Source organism: Caloenas nicobarica, chromosome 15, assembly GCF_036013445.1.
Source record: "Caloenas nicobarica isolate bCalNic1 chromosome 15, bCalNic1.hap1, whole genome shotgun sequence".
Classification (NCBI taxonomy): domain Eukaryota; kingdom Metazoa; phylum Chordata; class Aves; order Columbiformes; family Columbidae; genus Caloenas; species Caloenas nicobarica.
Window position 1 is genome coordinate 3,329,245 of NC_088259.1, and position 21,914 is coordinate 3,351,158.

General features: G+C 44.3%; 2 protein-coding genes across 3 annotated transcripts in view; both read right to left on the reverse strand.

Moving 5' to 3' along the window:
- Positions 1-138: 138 nt before the first annotated feature.
- Positions 139-7,925, reverse strand: DYNLRB1 (dynein light chain roadblock-type 1). Its single transcript, XM_065645762.1, has 4 exons — positions 7,852-7,925; positions 4,299-4,374; positions 1,796-1,963; positions 139-696 (listed from the first exon to the last, which is right to left on the reverse strand). Exons 1-4 carry the CDS (start codon positions 7,852-7,854, stop codon positions 653-655), a joined length of 291 nt encoding a protein of 96 aa, XP_065501834.1. The 5' UTR covers positions 7,855-7,925; the 3' UTR covers positions 139-652.
- A 3,106-nt stretch (positions 7,926-11,031) lies between these two features.
- The window catches only part of ITCH (itchy E3 ubiquitin protein ligase), a 60,840-nt gene continuing 49,957 nt past the window's right edge, over positions 11,032-21,914 (reverse strand). For both annotated transcript variants that reach the window (XM_065645498.1, XM_065645497.1), the window contains exons 19-24: positions 18,430-18,570; positions 16,535-16,655; positions 15,864-15,968; positions 15,543-15,639; positions 15,082-15,154; positions 11,032-14,498 (exon numbers count right to left, since the gene is read on the reverse strand). In XM_065645498.1, coding sequence (XP_065501570.1) covers positions 14,399-14,498; positions 15,082-15,154; positions 15,543-15,639; positions 15,864-15,968; positions 16,535-16,655; positions 18,430-18,570 — 637 coding nt within the window. In that variant the 3' untranslated portion in view covers positions 11,032-14,398. The remainder of the gene's footprint in view (positions 14,499-15,081; positions 15,155-15,542; positions 15,640-15,863; positions 15,969-16,534; positions 16,656-18,429; positions 18,571-21,914) is intronic.

Genomic DNA, 21,914 nt, shown 5'->3' on the forward strand with positions numbered 1-21,914 from the left:
TACATGATTATGCATCTATTGCACATGCACTTAGACTAAAACCTTGTGTAGAGAAAGCAACAGATTAGTAAAAACAGTCTTAAGAAGGTTCTATTTTTTTAAGAAAATCTCAATCATGAGAATAATTAAAACCTTCAGAAGGAAAACACATAAGGCAAAAACAGTTACTGATGACGCTTTTTAATTTGATATGGCCAGACTCTTTCAAAGTAACTTGTAAAACCAACAGAATAAGACAACTAGAGGATAGACAAGTTTCGTATTTACAAAAGTAATAGTGTAAAAGTAATCCAAAAGTAATAGTGTAAAAGCATGTTTCAAATAGTGGTGACGGAAGCATGGAAACATACAAAGCATAACCTGTTTTAGAACATTATTATATGTTTTAGAACATATTATATTATCTTTTTAACTATTAAAAGAATGTTGATTTCTTTTACTGCCTGATTCTAATTCACCATCTCATCCTCAAAACAACTTGTGATACAAAAAAAAGCCACTTTTTCTGCTTGTAAACAACAAAAACACCTGCTTTTGTTTTTCCAGACATTATTGAAGTGACACAGCAGAGTTAACACTAATGCTCTATTCATTACCATTAAATTAAAAAAAACAGTTGAGCAAACGGAAAAAAATAGACCAAGTCAGTGAATCATTCAGTTGGATTCTGGATGACAATCAGGAAGTAGTCTTTATCTGGAGAAAAATGAAACAAAACGAAATTATTCTTTCATTGCTGATATTTGTTCATAGCAGCAGTAAATTTCAACATTTTTTCATATCTCATTGATACACTGGGAACAATAGAGTCCTGACATTCATTCTCAATGAGCAAAGCAGGCTTGGCATCTCAGATCACTCATGTTTATGAGTCTTACCGAGAAAAAGTCTCAGCTTTAGAAACTCCGTGCTCCCAAACCAACTGAATTTAGCTCAGTTTGTGCCTAGGAAATAACAGCAACCAGCACACGCAATGATGGAATCACAACAGGCGGCACGAGCCAGCAACTGCCCTTATCCGCCCGGCAGACCGCAAGGCTGTGGCGGCTGGAGCTGCACTTTTCTGCAGCAACGCTCATTCCTCTCTTTTCATGCCTTGCATGGAAATCAGAGGCTGCCTCAGCATCAACCCCAGAGCCCGGCTTAAGATCTGCCTCGACCGGCCCCCGAGGAGAGGTTTATTGCAGCTGCCATCCCCTCCTGCAGCACAACCCCATCGCGGAGCAGCACGAAGGAACAAATCTGAGATCCTGCCCCATGAGCGACCCGCACTCATCTCACTGCTTTCCAGGGCATAACTGGATGAAACGACGATGTTTCCTGAAAAGATGATTGCTGCTGCTACATTCTACAACTCATGATTCCAGCTACGATATGCTCTATTGCTTTTCTCTGAACTAGAAAATCTATTAGACTGTTTTGCTTTATCACTTAGTCACAGTGCAGAGCTGAAATTGCTCTCAAAACATATTCCTTTCCAACTCTTGTGGTTTTATACTGAAAGCACAAAACATGAGAGACTGCAACACACTCTCAAACACTATTTAACACTTTCTACTTTGATCAACATGAAATGAGGGAAGTGATTTCCCACATTCAAATACGAAAAAAGCAAATTTAGGTCAATGATAAAAGCTTTCGACTCAGAAGAAAGCAAAACGGCTTCTTGGAAGGGATTATACAATATGAATAAAAGCAGCAGGCAGAACATTCCTCTCAGGCTGACAGTGTCAATCGCAGGAGAAAATAATTCTGCCGGATTCCCTGATACCTGCTTTACCTCACTCGCTTTTACCTGGTGCAACCATGATTTCGTTTTTCTTGGAGCGGATCCGCAGGAACGTGAGGTCATTCTGGGGATCGATGTCCCGCACGGTGCTCCGCGCCTTCATGATGAAGCTGTGCATGAGGCCCGCGTACTGAATTGTCGTGGAGTTGTCCATAGTGCTTTTGATAGGAATACCTGCAAAACAGGGGACAGCAAGGGTCAGTGACAAAACTGCAGAACTAACTCCACCTTGGGCAGCACCAGGTCCAACTGGGGCAGCTATTTAACCTCAGCAGATGTTGTCACTACAGCGGGGATTCTTTTCAAAGGCTTACACGAAGAACACAAACAGAAATACGATGTGGAAAGGCTAAGACCTGGAACCGCAGGAGTAGGTGAGAACTGTTTACCTCTAGTAGCATCAGTGCTTTACCTTTGCTTTTTAACTGTTTAGTTATGAAATTTATAAATCAAAATAAATAACAAAAATATCTGGGATAGAAAGAGGAAATACCAATGTTTCAATGCTTTTCTCCTGACTAGGGACAGCTTTTCCTGTCAGAAAGGCTCCTGAACATCACAGCTGGGCTGGGATCGGTGCTGATTACTGAGAACATCGGCTGCTGCATCACACAGGTACAAGGCCTGTATCTAGTGGAGTCCCTCAAGGGTCGGTACTGGGACCAGTACTATTCAATATATTCATCAACGACTTGGACGAGGGAATAGAGCACACTGTCAGCAAGTTTGCTGATGGCACTAAACTGGGAGGAGTGGCTGACACTGGAAGGCTGCGCTGCCATCCAGAGACCTGGACAGGCTGGAGAGTTGGGCGGGGAAAGATTTAATGAAATAGAACAAGGGCAAGTGTAGAGTCTTGCATCTGGGAACGACCTGTTGGAGAGCAGTGTAAGGGAAAGGGTCTTGGGGGACAGCAGGGTGACCATGAGCCAGCACCGGGCCCTTGTGGCCAGGAAGGCCAATGGGACCTGGGGGGGATTAGAAGGGGGGTGGTCAGTAGGTCAGAGAGGTTCTCCTGCCCCTCTGCTCTGCCCTGGTGAGACCTCATCTGGAATATTGTGTCCAGTTCTGGGCCCCTCAGCTCCAGAAGGACAGGGAACTGCTGGAGAGAGTCCAGCGCAGCCACGAAGATGCTGAAGGGAGTGGAGCATCTCCCGTGTGAGGAAAGGCTGAGGAGCTGGGGCTCTGGAGCTGGAGAAGAGGAGACTGAGGGGTGACCTCATTCATGGGGATCAATATGGAAAGGGGGAGTGTCAGGAGGATGGAGCCAGGCTCTTCTGGGTGACAACCGATGACAGGACAAGGGACAATAGGTACAAACTGGAACACAGGAGGTTCCATTTAAATTGGAGAAGAAACTTCTTCATGGTGAGGGTGCCAGAGCCTGGCCCAGGCTGTCCAGGGAGGTTGTGGAGTCTCCTTCTCTGCAGACATTCCAACCCGCCTGGACACCTTCCTGTGTAACCTCATTTGGGTGTTCCTGCTCCAGCGGGGGGATTGGGCTGGATGAGCTTTCGAGGTCCCTTCCAATCCCTGACATGCTGTGATTCTGTGAAGGTGGAGGCTCCAAGGTTCAGTCGCAGGAGCTGACACTGTCCTGCGAGGTCCCTGGTTCAGCTCCTGTGCCCCAGTCAAAAGAGCAGAGACACTGACACACTTTGGCCAGAGCTTTCCCTCCCTTATACTTCTGCCACCCAATAGATATGTTTCCCCACAAAAAGGCAGCCAAAATTCAGCTCATGTGTCCGAACAATGCAGCAGCCAACTACCAACTACTGGCACAGCAGAAAAACTGCTGCAGGTGTTTGTTCAAAGAAGTGCAGCTCCAGCCTGGAGAACACAATCCATTATTCACCATCATGAAAAAGCAGTGAGCAGGAACACAAGCTGCATACAAGTATGCAAGGATCTGATCTTCAATACATTCATATACAGCTACTGTCTGTCATCTTTCCTAAGGGTTATTTCTAGGAAATATTCAATTAAAAAAGATAATGACACAATTTTAAGAAGCTGGGCTGCTCCCAGTGTATTTAGAGGGCTCTGAACAAGTCTGTTCTGTTGGGCTCTTCACCGAGTCCTAAAAGAGACAACCAGCTTACGAGTGTCATGAATCACAGGACGGTTGGGGTTGGAAGGCACCTCTGGAGATCATCGAGTCCAAGAGGCCAAGACAGCAGCGCTCTGGACATGCACAGCAGCAACATTTCAGATGTCACAAGAGCTTTTAGCACTACTGGCAAAGGTTTTGACCGAACACAGCCTCAAACACTGGCGTAACTCAAGTATTTCTAAGCGTTTGCAATTTATCTTCATTTACTGATTTCCTAAAATAATAAAGTGAGCTTGCAGAAAAAAACCCCCAATTTTTCTCAACTCTCTGCTTTGACTACAGCAAAACCTTCGCTAAAAACAGACTGGAATCTAAACGTAAGTAGCATAATCAGCTGTTTTTAAAGTGCATGTTCAGAAGAAGTTACATCTCAGAAAACCAAGGCTGACACCATACCTTCAGAATTAACCACAATGATTCCTTGCACTCCTTTTTGGCTCTGGATTCGCTTCAGCGTTTCTTCCACCTCAGCCTGCAAACAGAAAAAGCACAAATCAATAGAAGATGACAGCTGCTGTTTGGCTTCCACCAAAGCTTTGGAATAATGTGTCCAAAAATAAAGCTGCACCAAGATGATTCAGGCAGATTTTACCTACACCACCCTATGCAGCAACATGTCCGTGCTTTGGTACCACCTTCTCTGCATGACCTTTTCAGTTGTTTTCCATCTGTCTTCACTCTTCACTCATTTGTGATTATAATCTTGTGGAAATTTGGAACTCCTCTCTAATCTTCCCCTCTCTCCGGAACCGCACACATCGGTTCCTTACTGCAGGCCTGCAGCTGCAACACTGCTTAGGCAGACTGCTACAATTTAGGTGTCAAGCAAAAAGCAGGTAGGAAAATATATGTGGAATTTACGAAAAAAGCAGAAATATTTTTCTACATTCTTCATGCAAGGCTATCTCCCCTTTTATCAAATGAATGCTAAGAGCAATTACAAATAAGTGAGGGGGAAAACAGTGACTAAATGCTATTTATTTCTAATTATGATTCATGCTGGGATAACTAACAAGATTATAACCACTAACAATAATTTACAACTTCGTGAAAGCAACTTTAAAAAAAAACCAAAACCAACCAACACAACAAAAAAAACCCAACAAAAAACTGAAGTCCCTTTGCCTTCTCTGTAAAAATCACCATCAACTTTGGAAGAGCTTTCAAACCCACCTGCGCAACTACCATTGCTACAAGACATCCATCAAAATTTACCTACGTGTTCTCTAACAGGGTCACAAAACCTCAGCACCCGAGCTGTTTTCCACAGCTGGGTGAATATTTGGTAGTTTTTATCCCCATTAAAGGAAACAGAGACATGCAGCATCTTCCAGGTCTTGCTAGAGGGTCCCACAGAAACGCTTTCGCAGGGACAGGAATCACCTGAACCTGGGAGAGGTGAGACCCACCCAGCGCATTTGGCCAAGGCGGCTGTTCCTCGGGCATTGTGAAAATCCTCTGTCTGCTGCCACCTCCCAGCACGTGAGCACAGGCACGTTATGAACCCTGTTCCCTTGTCCTAACAAAACCACACGGCCTCAACCTCAGATCGACAAGCCAACTTTCCGCAGGGTGCTGTCGGTACAAGCAGCTTGGAGTAACAAACTGTCGCTGGTAAGAGACGGCACCACCGGGGTTTGTCTTTGTGAAGCAGAGTTTTTCTGTCTTATCCAGCAAAGAAAAATTCAATCTTTTCACCAAAGCTCTTGATTATTTCTGAATGCTGGACTATTTTCAAGTACAAGACAAGGGAAGCGAAACAAAAACCAAACTACCGGGCGTACAGATGCTGAGAGAAATATGGCGGCTCACTCGAGTCTGAAATAATTTCCTGACTTATTAGCAGTATTTAAGTCCTGATCTGTTAAATATTTTCTTTCATTGGACCTTAACTAACCCGTTCAGATGCAAAGAAGCATCTGCAGAGAACTATACCAATTTTTAATTTCTTCTAACAACCGACATAATCTAATGACAAGGGGGGTGATCTGCTGCTGACATGGGAAGGTCTCGCTCCTCCTGTTCTTACTCCCCAACACGGGATCCATTTCCTGCACAGGAGCTCTGGTGCTTGTTCAACACCTCCACAAGCCAGTTCAGCTCAGCAGATCGGCAAAAACACTGCTGAGAAAAAAAAATGTTTATTTAACTTGCGAAACAAAAAAAACCTATCTTCACAAAGGGATGGATAACTACAAAAGATAGTAAATGGCGCAGGAGAGATGCACGCTGGAAAAGGAGAATAAATACTCCCCATCACCAGTCTGCTCTTCCATAACCTTTGCTGTATATACACCAGTGGCCTTTGTCTTTCTGTTTTCATTTAGAAAGCTTTAACTCCTCGGTTTGCCGAAAAAATGTCTTATTAGACCATTTCAACTCTGCACCTTCCACTTAGGTCAATATTTATTTCTTTAGAAATTTTTCCACATATTTTCATTCCCAATTTCATGAACACGCACTGGCCAACAAGACACTTGAACAGGAAACAACCTCCAGCACAACTGTGACCAAATAAATACAGTCCGTCCAGGTTCCGAAGTATACTGAACAGCCAGTTGTCTTAAAACGGTCTTTCTCCTGATTGCCTTCAGCTTTAGGAGCTGTAACCTGGTAGCCAGGAGAAACGCAAACTTTTTCCTTGGACGGCACCTTCCCCCATCCCGGGGGGTGTTCCAGTGTCTGACAGAACAAACCGAAGGTTTCAGTTTATGCGATGATTTGGGGCAGGACCCACAGCCCCGGGCGGGCCGGGTGAATCCCCTGGTGACAGCACAGGGACTGTCCCTCTGTCTTGCTCCCAGCTGCCCTGGGCTTGTACCTCTCGGAGATGGAGGCTGATCACACTCCCACGTTACCCTGAAAAGCCACCAGGCACTACTGAGAGCAGAGAGACCCACCTCAGACCACAACACGTCTCACCCTTTCCTAAGGTCTCATCACCTCACTTTTAGCCCAGGAAACACACGGCTCATTTCACAAACCAAACAACATTTTCTCTGTCGCATCATCTCTGTGCTTCTTCACGGGGATTTCATGTAACACAAAGATGCTGTAGGACAGGTTTGCATCCTGGAGAAAGCTCCCAGCTTGGGAGGACACCCCAAGGAGACAGCCAAGCGTCCTAATGATGGCATTTGATTCAGGGACACTCAGCTCATTCCCACAGCCCCACAGCTCAGAGGAAACCTGGGACACGCGTTCCCATGGACACACCTGCAGGAAAGGACCCACAAGGTCAGGGTGACCCGGGGTGCGTGACACGGGGGGTGACACGGGGGGTGTGACACGGGGGGGGTGTGACACGGGGGGGGTGTGACACGGGGGAGGGGGTGACACGGGGGGGGGGGGGTGACACGGGGGGGGGGGGTGACACGGGGGGGGGGGGTGACACGGGGGGGGGGGGTGACACGGGGGGGGGGGTGACACGGGGGGGGGGGGGGTGACACGGGGGGGGGGGGGGTGACACGGGGGGGGGGGGGTGACACGGGGGGGGGGGTGACACGGGGGGGGGGTGTGACACGGGGGGGGGGTGTGACACGGGGGGGGGGTGTGACACGGGGGGGACGCCGGCCAGGCCACAAGCAGCACAGACCCCGCTCAACCCCCACTTCACAACACACCGGCCGCACCCGCGCGGTCCCGGAGCCGAAACCGAACCCGGCCCGAACCGGGGGCACCAGGGCAAGCCGGACAGAGACCGGACGGACACCGGACTGCCCAGAGACCCGCCCGGGCGGGGCATCCCCAGCACCGGTCCCTCCGACCCGCTCTGCGCCAACACGGGCGTTTCCCACACCGGAGCGCCCGAGAGGCGGCGCCTCCCCGGCCGGCCCCGGGCAGTGCCAAGGGGACGGGACGGGACGGGACGGAACGGGAAGGGAAGGGAAGGGAAGGGACGGAACGGGCCCCGCGGTTCTGCCCGGGCCCCGCGCGCGGCCTCACCCACCATCTCGAGCCGCCTCCGCTCCGCCCGGTCACGGCAGCGCGCGCATGCGCCGCCCGCTCCGCCAATCCGCGGGGAGGAGCGGCCGGAAGTGGCCGTGGCACCGCAGGGGTGGGGCCGAGCAGCGGCGCTTCCGCCGTAAGCACGTAAACACGGAGGAAGGATTTTTTAAGAAATTCTGGTGTGTACAGCTCTGCTCTTTCCCCAGCTGAGCCGCCCTCCCACAGTCATCCTCTCCGAAAAATAAGCAATTTCCATACCCGAGCCCCACACCCCTCATTACCCTCCCCTGGCCCTTGTGCTTGCACAGTTCTGCCCCAAGAGCATCATCAAGAAAAATGTCAGGCTGACACAGGATCCGCCTCAAACAAACTTCCCTGCGACAATTATCATGAGATGGATGGAAATCAGTGTTTGGAGCATGGGCTCCAGTCACGGCTTGTGAATAATCACGAGTTCTACCAAGTAGCAAGTGACAGGACAAGAGGACAAGAGGAAACAGCCTCAAGTTGCACCAGCGGAGGTTTAGATTGGATATTAGGAAAAAATTCTTCCCGGAAAGGGCTGTGGGGCATTGGAACAGGCTGCCCAGGGCAGTGCTGGAGTCACCATCCCTGGAGGGGTTTAAAAGATGCTTAGATGAGGTTCTCAGGGACATGGGTTAGTGCTAGAGTTCGGTTAGGTTATGGTTGGGCTCGATCCTGAGGGTCTCTGCCAACTGAAATGATTCTATGATTTCAAAAGCCGCCCTTGAGAAGAAGTGGAATCAACATTCCTTCTCATGGGGCTGGGAGAACGCAGACAAGGAGGGAACGGCCTTGCCAGTGAGCCATGGAGCAGCAAGCCACAAAAACCTCGTTCCAAACAGATTTTGGATATTTCCCCCCAGAGTTGGACCTGTGGCTCAGGTCAGGGCTGCACTTGCACCTTCACCAGACCCCGGCCTCTTCCAATGTGATCTCAGACTTTTCGGTCGTGTGGCTGAGTGTCTTCTCTAAGCCTTTTGTCGTCTTGTTCTCCCCCCTCATGTCAGGGCCTTCAGTGTGGAAGTGAAGGGGCAGGAGAGTTGATCCCCCTGGCCGAGGCGCCTCAGCTGCCTCCGGAGCCCCGGGAGGTACCGGCAGAGCTGAGAGGGTCTGTCTGGGCGCCCCTGGGGCTGTGGGGGCATCAGGCACCCAAACCAGGGGCTGGGGACACCCTGGAGCTCACACCATGGGGGTAACGGTGGCTTCTGCCCTGCGAGCACGAAAAGTGTAAATGCCCGTCCCGCCTCTGGAAGGATCGGGGATGTGCTGTGGTCTGAAGGCAAAACAAACACACTGAAGAACCGTATGGAGCGTAACCCCAGCTGGTTCTACAATCACAGTAACAGCATTTGGTGCTTTCCCCCTTTCATTGGGAATCTGTTCTCTGCTTGGATGTTGCTTCCTTCAGCATCGCGACCCTGCAAGCAGAAAGCTGCCCTGCAGCCAACACTCACAACAGCTACAGAAAGCAGAGCTTTGTTGGGCAAAAAGTAGAAACGTGAGGTATTTTTCTTTTTTTTTTTTTTCCCCCAAGATACTGTGAAAGCCGGGATTCGACACAGCAGATAACCTCACTGGTACTTCAGACCTGGCAGGGACTACTTTCTGCTCAGAGAAAAAGGGATTTCTCCAACAACTCCTGTGGTGTGTGCACTGCGGTATGTTTGACAGGTTGAGAGTGGAGTGGACATGGGATCGGGCATCTTCAGAGATCAGGAACAAATCCTTCTTTAGGATCCAAGAGATACACTATTTTCTTTTCCAGTGGATGTTTACAGCTCTGCAACCTGATTGAAATTCTATTCTCTCTTACCAGCCCAACAGTAAGTTTTAAAGCTTGGCTGCAGAAAGTCATTTTAGCAGGTTGGTTCCAGCTCTGATCCCACCGATGACGCCAAGATTGGGTCAGGAGGTCTGCAGTGCACAGCTGCCATCAGAGACCTAAACCAAACCAGGTTTTGTTTAAACTAAAACCAGTGCTCCTGTCTCACCATGAAGAAACCCACCAGTGACCCCCCTGCACTGGTACTGGCATCAGCAATGTCACCACAGGAGGAAGCAGCACGGAACTAACACAGCAGTGCAACCCAGTTGTACATTTATCATGCTTTGCATTGTGATTCCATTTGGGTTTTTTTGCCTTTTAAAAACAAAACAAACCTGCGGATATATGTGAAATATTCTCATAGCAGCACTAACTAAAAATACCCAAAGCGGTGTCAAATTTTGGGTTTACACAACTTACTCGCATGCTTTTAAGAGAGTTCATCCAAAGCATGGAGGAAGCGACTCAAAACTAACCTCCCCTGCTGCAGAAAAAAGGTGGTTATTATTGTGTATTCTTACTTTGCGTAGAAAAGCGTACTTGGGATTTGCTGCTACTAACAGAAGTGTATTAACTGAGGCTGTGTGAACATCTGGGACGGTAAAAGCAGAGTGAAAACGCAGTGGGAAGGTCTGCAGGCAGGACAATTACCCTCAATGGAGAAGGAACCGTTTAGGGAACATTTGAACAAACTGGGCAAAACCAAACTGATGAGACCTGAGGGCAGGTGCCCAGGGGCACCATAACGCTGGTCTCAATTATCTTTGCAGGGTCATGGCAATCAGGAGAGGTTCCTGATGACAGGATGAATGTAAATGCCACTTGTCCCTTCCAGGAGGAGGATCAGGTTAATGACACAGCCGATCAGTCTCATCTGAGGTTTTCTCCCCTCCTGCCTGTCCCCCTGTCACTCCTGAACAGAAAAGGGAACACAAACTTGCACAGTCATACCTCCTTTGTGTGTCACTGCAATTACTGGTACCAGAAGACGTTAAAGCTCCCGCAAAACAGTTCTCCAGCCCATCTCCTCGGTGCTGCCGCTAACGGAGCAGCAGCTTTGCTCTCCCTGGGGCAGCGCCCCACGAGCGCTACGAGTGCGGGAATTGTTTTATCTGCGGTTTCTAACCAGTTACACAAACAGCTGTGTCTGAAACCTCCCCCTGACTTCCCACTGCGATCAGCAATGGCAGAAGAGGTGGCAGGAAAGAAACGTTCCTGAAGAACTTTGCCAGCAGGACAACTTGGACAGGCTGACCCCCCCGCAGAGCAGACAGATGACTTCCACACACAGAAGGAATAATGACGAGACTACCAGCTCTTTAAGTAGTTTTATAAAAGTATTTGACTTACTGAGATACTGTTACAGTTACCTGAGTATTTGAAATTACAATGCAAGGAAATTCCAACAATGAGTTTCAGTACAGTATTTTACAATCCAGTGCTGCTGATCTCAGTTTATATACGAGTTCACTAGAGCACATATACACAAACAGTGAATCTTGAAGAAAATTAAAAGACACCACAAAAAGGGGGCTGGAGATACCAATATAACAGAGAGAGTTGAGATTATAAATCCAGTGCAGCATATAATAAAAATTCAAACAACAAAAAAAAGCTTTTTTTTTTTTGCTTTACTTTCCTCAGAACAATAAAAAAAGCTTTGCTTTTTTTAAAAAAAACATAAGCAACTGGATTAAAAAACCCAAACAACTTCCGTACTAGATCAGATGAGGACATGACGCATTTACTGTGCATTTCATTAGTATATTAACATTTCCTGAGCTACCCATAACAATAAGGCTTTGTTAATTCTTAGATCAGCAGCTCAGTGTAGTATTTCCTCATGTCATTCTCATAAGGCAAAATTCTAAATAAAAGTTATCTTAATACTTCAAAATGAGGATCAATTGACAGTTTCATATGAATATACATTTGTGACATACTGTGAATTTATGCAGCTCAGCCTGCTAAATCCATCGAAGCAGTGGGAGGCAAATTCATTAATCTCTGCTGAAAATCTTACTTGTAAGTCCAATTCATCAGAACTTTTATCTGGGATACCAGATGCTGTGGGATCATCCACAGGTGGTTTTCACCAGATCCCCATAAAGAACAGAAAAGTGCACCAGTGGCTCATATTAATTCCTTTTTATTTCTACCCAACACGCTACAAAAGTTAACAGATCTGTCAGCATTCACAATGCTGACAAAGTAAAACGCCCAAGTAATCATAACTTCCGACTTCAGAAATATTGCCAATTTAAAACAGTAAAGTTGCTTTCAATTTTTTATATTTTGGTCAAATCCAATGTTTCACAGATCATGGGGTTTTTTCCCCTTCAGTTAATTCTTTATTTGCAATATTTTAAAATCATATCTGGTGCTTGGGATATCCAGCCCCCTTCCCCCCATCCTAATACAGCAGAAAAGACATATAAACATGCCATTTAAATTAAAGAAAGAAAAATGGAATAAGTGGAATCCCGGACTGCAAAAATATATACAAGCATTTACCTTTTTCCTGAACTAAACATTTCAACCATAAAAATATTCAACAGCCATACCCTATAGAACTAGGGCTAAGGCTATTTCAATTATAACTATTCTTTATTTTAAAAATATAGGGCTGAAAGCCTTTTGGGTGATATTTATACATTAACAATATTTCTAGGTTCCCTACATGAATCATAAAGCATTATGCAGAACACAGACTATTTTCATAGCTTAATCTTGCATTATCTTGCTTAATTTAATCTCTCTTGTAAATATGTTAGATAACTACATTTCATTGTAAGAATTAATATAAACAGAAAATATTTATAAGGCTTTTTTTTCTCCTCACGAGCTGTATTACTGTAATATATCCATCAGATGGTTTGAAGTTGGCAGATTTTCCTCCTAGTAAACCCAGAAAGTTCTCACCATCGATGGAACTATAAAAGAGGGTCATTTCTGTATCATCAGAAACTCTTTTCCACGCATGGCAAAAGAGCTACTCACTTTAAAATCGAATTATTCTGCCTTCCAAGCGGCAAGTATCACTTTGCGTGACCTGAAAAACTCTTGAAGTTCAGTTAAAAACTGTCGTCTCTTGGTTCTTCTTAGGCCCGAATCAGTTTTCACCTCTTATAGTTCAGCCAGAAGGGACAGCAGGCAAGAAATCTTTGAAAGACTGGAAGCTGGGTTTTACAGTGTCCCTCTGTCCTGTTTCAGCTCTGGTATCGAGGAGCCTCTGAAAAACAGCTCCTGTCTCAAGGCTCTGAGCTGCGCTTATATTTAATATGTGCTACATGCGATTTCAAGTGTCTGGTCTCCCACTACGGCTCACAGCTCATCTCACTGACGTTTGGTTTCCTCCCTTGAGGCAGGGGAAGAGCTGACCAGACCCAAAAAGTGCATTCAGTCTGAAGGAGCAGTAAAATTCAAAACGTTATTGTAAACCAGAAGGGAATTGATTAAGAGATTCTAAAAGGAAGGAAAAGATGTTACTAATCCAATAGGAACCAACTAGAAAAGTTACTAGCTATAACCTTAGGGTGAATTAGCTTAGAAATCTCCCCCAAAAACTTTAGTTTCAGTCTTTATAGAACTATTTACTGATGCTCCAGCTTTTCAAGAATCTGTGATCCGTGTCTGAACTTCCTAATCCCCTTAGCCCCAGCCAGTATTGTGTATCAGTTCATCAGCAAAAATGATAAGTATTATCATTTTCTGAATTCAGTTGTTTTTGCACCTCTTCTTGAGAACCCAATAAGGTCTCCAGAGCAGCCTGACTGCAACATGTAGGAATAACACTGAGAACAATGTTCATTAACACTTTTGACAAGAAACATCAGTCTGCAAACAGGAATCTACATGGAATCAGTGCAATCCCAGGTGGTCTTGTCTTTTGCAAAACAAGCAAAGTACCACAGTGTTAGTATTGATTTAAAAGTTAAACGTGTTACACAGAAAAAAAGATCAGAATTCTTCTGAGGGCACAGAAAAACGTTCCAACAACTTTGGGCGGGTGTCTATTTTGCTGAAATTAGCAGGATTGGAAAAAAAAAAAACCCAAAACCACAACGCAAAAAAAACCCCAAAGCAAAGCTATGCCCTGGATTTGTGCCACAGTTTGACATCCCCTTAACAGCAGCTTGAGTCCAGCTGGCATGTGAGCAGACTCCAGGTGAGGGAAAAACAGTCTGGCCACACTTGGCTTAGAAAAAAAGAGCTTAAGCAGTGGATTTGCTCCCGGAATGCAGAGGATGGTTGCACGCTGGCTCTAATAACACTGCTGTCTAACGAGGTGTATGAGGATGCTGCAGCATTGCAGCTACCAATGAACTTCCCAGTGCATCAGTAGCAAAAAATGCTACTAAAAAAGGAAAGACAAAACTATTGTTAAAAATCTGTCAGTCATTAAGGACACATTCTAATTAACGAATGGTAAAAGAAAGCAGAGCCCAAAGCTGTATTAAACTGCTACTTAATCATAATTCATTTGTAGCTGTATCTGATTGCTCATTTGATTTTTGAAAGTGCTCAGCAGAAATCCAGAGTTAATGTGGATAAAACCTCAGGACAGCATCCATTCACTTACATATTAGTATTGTTAAATAAATCCAAGTCAAGTCTACTTTACAATGAAGTGTGCAACAAGCAGAAGTGAAGAACATACACCGTGTTGAGTTCACATTCTTCAAGGTGCAAATTTTAGCTATTCTTGCCCAAATCCTTCTGTTTCTTCGATTGCAAATAACAGCTTTTCCTTCAACTGCTCATAATTCTTATAGGGCGGAAGGTCTAAGCGATTGAAACTGAAAATAAAGAAAAAACTTAAGTACTGGAAAATAAGTGAACTATCACAAAAAAAATCCATTAGGCATACAGGTAATTAAACTTTTTGTTGTGTAGATGGATACCTGGATTTATACCCTATGAAAAGCTGACTACCAACATAAATTTATATATTCCTGAGAGCAAGTTAGATTTCAAGCACTTGAACAGCGATAATTCTCTAGAAATGCAGTGTACTTGGTAAGAATTTTCACTAACTTTTCCTAGTTGGTTAACTAGAGTCATCATTCACATTTGAGATTTTAAATTTGTGTGTTTTTATTAACCACTAACACACTCGAGGAACTGAGTAGAAGCTACTTTTTCTCTAGGGAAGACGGAGTGTGAATGTGGCTCCCTCACGATCAAGATGGAATCTACTCAGTGCCACAGGAGATTTTCAGAAGTTCAGCTATTATTCAACACCAAAGGTTATTGGTATAACTTGGTGTTTGCTTTCACACAGCCTCAACCATTTAAGTGTTATTACCCTTTTACTAAAAATCTCCAGGTAAATTGTTGTCAGCAAAACCAGAACAATATTCTGATTTGTTACATACTCACCAGGTATGACTTCTAGGCAACCAGTTTTCCTTTCCAACTTTTTCAATACAAAATTTTTGGGGTCCGTTGCTCCCTGTAACAAATTCAAAGAAACAAGGCACAGGTCTAGTTACCTTTGTATCAGTAGGGAATAATAAGACAACTGGAGCATGAAAGGCTTAAACACAAAACAATATTATTACCATTACTTGCATGGAAAAAAAACATCTGCCTTTCGCTATACAACTCTGTCTAGATCAAAGTACACGTGTGGTGAAATGCATAAATTTGAAGTGATTTTGAAACTCAATACAACAGGTATAAATATTCCCTCCACCTCTTTTTCTTTTTCTAGTTTGAGTATATGTAAGACTTACAAAATAGCATTCAACATATGATGTGTTAAAAATGTCCATTAAAAATATAATTTGGTTCTTAAAAAAAAAAAACCCTAATGCATAAGAGGGATTATTAATGCATACCCATGAGGTCAGCAAATCCTCCCACTGGTAATCTGCATGTTCCAGTAACAAACTGCAAGAGTCTCATTCTCTTCTCATTATCTATTTCTTTCACAAACTGAAAAAATAATAATTGAAATGAACATTTAGGTATAGATCTGCTATTCAGATTTTCACATTCTCACCCACAGATTAACAAATCACATGACTGTTATGAACAGCTGGATTAGTAGTAACAATTCACACTTACTACAGATCTGTTCAATACTTGGGACTATTTTTCGGTACGCTGTAGCTGTGCTCTGGAACTTTTGGTCTGAGAATAAAACGAAGTCTACAAACCTGCCAGAACCACACGATCTGCCTGCTGGTCCTCGTGTAGTGCCGGTAGATGGCATGGCGCTGCCAGTCGTTCAGATCAATCTCCTGCATTCCACACAGAAGCACCTGCAGGGGAGAAAAAGGAAAACAAGCATGTGAGTACAAGCCTTGACTTTCCTTCCGTGACTTCCCACAGAGCAACATAGAACATCAGCTGCACCCATACTTAGAAGCATCTGCAATGACGGTACACTTGGTTTTGATTTTAAACTTTATTTAAAATTTCTACGACAAAGAATGATGACTGCTCGTGAAGTGTATTTGGAGAGGCCACCAAACAGAAAGCATCTCTGTCATGAAAAACAGAGTAATCGGTTGCGTTTAGACATTCGAGCCAGGAACAGTTTCTCCTTGCCCAGCCATACAATTCTCCACTAGGAACAAGAGGTTTTGGGTTTGTTTTTGCCTTTTTAAATTGAACAGGCCTTTTTAAATTGAACAGATGTTTCAGAAAATGTAATTTTGAGAGATCAAATCCATCTTGAACCCGGTCCAGTTGATATGTGACCATCCATGGCATATCTAGTTTGCTCTCCCTTTCTGACAAGTTACTCATTTCTTGAGCACAACAAATCAAATCAAAATTTGATGTGTAACCACCTGGTTCAAGCTACAACCAAAGAGTCCTTTACCTCCAGTTCCTTAGCATCAAAATACTGCAAATACTGTTGTGGCAGAATTTCATTGAACCCTTCAAAGAAAGCCTGTGTCTGCTCCTCGACACCTCGAGAAAGTCTCCACTCTGCTACCAGCCTGGAAAAGAAGATACAAAAAAATTTAAATGGCCTGTGTTAAGCCACATCCACATCTTTGTTAGCCTATTGTGAGATGAACTGCAAGCCAAGTTGAAAAAAATATGGAAAGTCTGGAAAGTTCTGGGGATAGAGCATTGTGTAATTTTATTGGTAGCCTTTACTCTGTGCAAACAATTTTGTTTCTTCTTAAAGTTAAAACCCTATGTTTCCAACCATTCTGCTACAGAAAGTATTTTGGACTCAAAAAGGATGCAGCATCTATTCACTGATCGTATTAATGAGAGTACAGCAGTCCCTGGGTATTTGAATAAACTGCAGAGCTATATTTGTCTAATATTCTCCCCAGAAATCTCAGTCATTATCCACGAAAAGGTAAAAACTGGGTCAAGTTGTACCGGTGAAGATAAGTAGGACTGCTAGCTTACCAAGAAACGACTATGCCCATTTGGAAAGTTCCATATTTGTTTCTGTTAATCGTGAAACTTTGCTCTGTGGCAGAAACTCCACTCTCCATTAATAAAAGGCTGAAAAGCAGGCAGGAGACTTGAAGAACCTGAACCCAGGGAGAAGCAGATATTATGCTGAATTCAAGCCTAACCTGTCAGGAGAACTGGAGTCTAAAGGAGGTTTGGCTGTCTTCTCATTTCAATCCCAGAAACTTGGGGGACTTAAAGCAGGACTCAGAGTAAGACAAAAGAATAAGAGTGAAACTGGAATCTGAGCTCTCCCTGGGTTCCTAGAAACTAGAACAGAACAATTTGCTGCAGATCCTCCCTATTTTCAACCCCAATATTAATACTTTGCAAAATGCCAGTATGTTTCTTCTGCAAATACTCTGTTTTCTGTGAATCACTGAAATGTCTTCAGGTTACCCATGTGATGAAAACAACATCCACTCCCCTCTCCCTCGCCGTGAAAGAAGCCTTCAAAGAACACAGCGTAAGGAAGAAAAGAAAATTCTACTGTGATTCAGTTTATTTTGTGCTGACAATGTGGGACTGTTTGGGTTTTTCTTTTTTGCAAGCACATCCTCCAAGCTTGTACGTTGTAGTTCACACCCTAAAGTGGAGCTTAGGTACTGCTGCACGTTGAGGAAGAAAGGGCTGTTTCAGGACAAAGCAGGTCACTGCTCATGTTTTTATTCTTTAATCCTCTGAGGCTCCTTCTCTCTTAACCTACTGCTTTAAAACATCCTGGTACCGCAAACATAATCCTTCATTTATGACAATACAACTTACAACATCATAACACTGTCCTGTTACAAGTGCCAAGATCTAATTATATTATACTATAAGACCATTTCAGATAAAACTAGTAGTGATCCCAAATATCTTTAAAAAATAGGAATCATCACAAAAGCACCCAAAAATGTTGAATTTAAAAAAGCCCCAGGCATAAGCGGCTGGGCAGAATATCAGCAGGCTGTGAAGCAATACAATTCCAATAACGCAGGCGATGATTCAGTGAAATACCTGACATCCACATTTGTTGTCATGATGTTCTGCTAAACGTAAGTATCTCTAGGAAGAAAGTGGATCTTCCACTAGCTGTCATCTCTGGGGAAAGTGGATTTTAAAACCTTATGTCTGTCAATATTCTTCTTTCAAATATGATATCCAAACAATTGCCACTTGTTGCCCACATGAGCAACTACTCAGGGACAGAATTTCAACCATGTTTCAGATGATATAGTTTGACAATGTTTTGTTGCTAAAACTAAAGAACGGAAATGACGACAATAAGAGTATTTTAAAATCTCCATTTATTCTTACCTAATATATTCTTCTTTGTTTTCTTCTGTGACCAGAATGTTGCTACCATTTGGCTTCAAATCGTGGCTTTTGATTTCACCTAGAATTTCTTTATCAACTGAGAAAAACATTTCCAAGCCACATTCTTCAATGTTATTCTCTCTGTAAGGAAAAAAAAAAAATTTAAATAACTGTGTCAACACCTTCTACTCAGTAGAGCAGATGGGTATGAAGAACCTTAAGAAAAAAAGTTTGAAGCTAAGTAACCAAGAGAAGGAACTGTTCCTTACACAATAATTACAGTTTTGCAAGAAGTACTGACTCATTTTACCAATGCTCATACATGAATTGTGCTCCTGATCGGAAATTTTTGATCGGTAGTACCCTTAAATTTACCAGTCACAAGGCTGACAAACCACCTGCTGACTGTGATCTGCGGAATGTCTATGGAATACAGAAACTTTTCCAGTAATGACATTTTTGCATATTTCATTGCATGATCGCTGCTTCTAACTGGTCATGTAAGGGCTGTGTTAAAATGTAGCTGTCACTCTGGCGGAGGATAGCAGATAAGAAGCAACTAAGACAGACTTCGCATGCTTTAATGAATTATCTTCAACTCCAGTGTATTTATGGGACTATCTTGTAAGCATATCCTAAAATATCCCAAGCTCCTAAGTTAACAAATACAAATACTCCTGCTAATTTCAACACAGGAAGAGCCCATAGCCAACTAACATTGCTCAAATGAACTCTATTCTCTATATAGGCGTTAATAGCAAGGAGAATAACAGGTACGACGCTAATTTATACATTGATATGTGCTTCTTTAAAGTGAAGAATCACCTGCATATGCAGAGGTTTTGATCACCATTTCCCCTGAAAACGAAGTTCAAAATCAAGATATTTGTCCTGAGCTGTAACACAGAAGTGTCAGTCTTGAAAACACCACTGTGGTTTATTTAGCACTTGATCTTTCCAACATACACGCATGAAATCTCAGATGAGGAGGGAAGGTTTCAGATGGATGGCTGATGAAATAAAATCACCCCTTCCTTTTAAAAAGAACGATACCTGCTCCAGCTCAGTTTGAGCAGAGGGGTTTGACTCCAGAAGTCCCCTTCCAAACACAATGATTCTGTGAAATTGTCACAATTGTGGGAATGAGAAAAATGGGCACCTGACAGGAGAAGTGCCAAGAAATTCAAAGCTACTGAAAGATTCCTGGAAGTTGTAAAACTTGCTTTTTTGGCGAGGAACATAATTACGCCCACCCCAACAGACATGATGTTTTCCCCTACAAATTTGCAGGTATTTCCTCAGAGAGAACTTCATCAGCGTTATAGATAAACAGGCTCTGCTATGCTAAACTTGACGCTTGGGTCTCTGTATTTAGAGGTCAACATGCACAACCCCTCAGAAATCTGCAGTTTTCTCTCTAGAATTTTCATATCCATATCACATCAAAGGTACAAAGCACGGACTCCAACCTAGACAATTTCTTTATCACAACAGAAATTGCTACTGATATTTGGGTCCTATTTGCTCTAGAGACAGCCTTCAGAAAAGCTTAAGGCTGTAGCAAGAACTTTTCTATCGCTTTCCTCTGTGGTTAAAAAAAAAAAGAAAAAAAAAACCAACCCCAAACATCAAGTGCAGATTAATAAAAAACACACATAGGCAGCTCAGCTGTCATTTGAAAACCTCGTATACGGAATGAGATGTAAGAGTTGCTCTTGACAGTAAGTTCTGGGTTTCCTAGTTCCTCACTCCAGATGCAGGCTTCTCCTGTCTGTCAGAATCCTTCCTTAGCAACTGCTGATACCCAAGAATTCAGTCTTGCAAATTTCACAGCAACAACACTTTGGGTGGTAGCTGGCAACACGGCATACTTTGAATTAAAATGAGTGAAAAAGTAGTCTGGGACGTCTACGACAAGTCCCCATTTATCGCCGTAGACAAGCAGCCTGCATGGGTGTACTCTTCGATAGATAAAGAACTGGCTGCAGGGCTGGGCCCAAAGAGTTGTGGTGAACGGAGCCAAATCCAGCTGTTGGCCGGTCACGAGTGGTGTCCCCGGGGCTCAGTACTGGAGTCAGTTCTGTTTAATCTCTTCATCAATGATCTGGATGAGGGGATCGAGTGCACCCTCAGTAAGTTTGCAGGTGACACTAAATTGGGTGGGAGTGTTGATGTGCTGGAGGGTGGGAAGGCCATACAGAGGGATCTGGACCAGCTGGATCATTGGGCTGAGGCCAATTGTCTGAGGTTCAACAAAGGCAAGTGCCAGGTCCTGCACTTGGGTCACAACAACCCGATGAACGCTCCAGGCTCGGGCAAGAGCGGCTGGAAAGTGCCTGGGGGAAAAGGACCTGGGGGTGTTGGTGACAGCGGCTGAACATGAGCCAGCGTGTGCCCAGGTGGCCAAAAAGGCCACCAGCATCCTGGCTGGTACCAGGAATAGTGTGGCCAGCAGCACTAGAGAAGTGATTGTGCCACTGTCCTGGGCACTGGGGAGGCCACACCTGGAATCCTGGGGGCAGTTTTGGGCCACTCACACCAAGAAAGCCCTTGAGGTGCTGGAGCGAGTTGAGAGAAGGGAACGGAGCTGGTGAGGGGCTGGAGCACAAGTGTGATGGGAGCGGCTGAGGGACCTGAGGGGTTCAGCTGGAGAACAGGAGCTGAGGGGAGACCTTCTGATCTCTGACCTGCCTGAAAGGAGCTTGGAGCCAGGGGGGGTCGGGCTCTGCTCCCCAGGAACAAGCGCCAGGACCAGAGGAAGCGGCCTCAAGTTGCGCCAGGGGAGGTTGAGGTTGGATCTGGGGAACAATTTCTTCCCCAAAGGGCTGTCGGGCATTGGAACAGGCTGCCCAGGGCAGTGCTGGAGTCACCATCCCTGGAGGGGTTTAACAGGTGTTTAGACGAGGTTCTTAGGGACATGGGTTAGTGCTGGTCTTCGGTTATGGTTGGATTCGATGATCCTGAGGGTCTCTGCCAACCGAAATGATTCTATGATTCTAATATTGACACCCAGAAGCCTATGTGCTCTCTTTTACACTGTTACAAATTACGTGTGCACCAAAAGAACCATACATAGAATAAGTGTAACACTCTGAAGCAGCACTCGAAGACCTTGCAATTATTGTGTGTTGTGAAGAAAACCCATTGGTTTGCAATGTGAAAAGTGGGCAATTTACATGCACCGCACACACAAATGCAGAGATGCAGCTATGGCAGATAATGGCCTAAAGTAACGACCTTCTACTCTTGACTCTCCACAAAATATTAAGGGATTGACACCATTCATAAGGTAAACATTGTTATATGTGCAACTCATTGCAATTTACTCGGATCATTCACCAGTAATGGCTTCCCCCATGATTTAATACAAGTTTCTTCCCTATAACTTGCATTTTTCAGTATCATATTTGCTTGATCTCTAAAACTCAGTAAGTCAGAAGATGACAAAGTGCCCTTCTTTAAAAAAAAAAAAAAAGTATATTTTC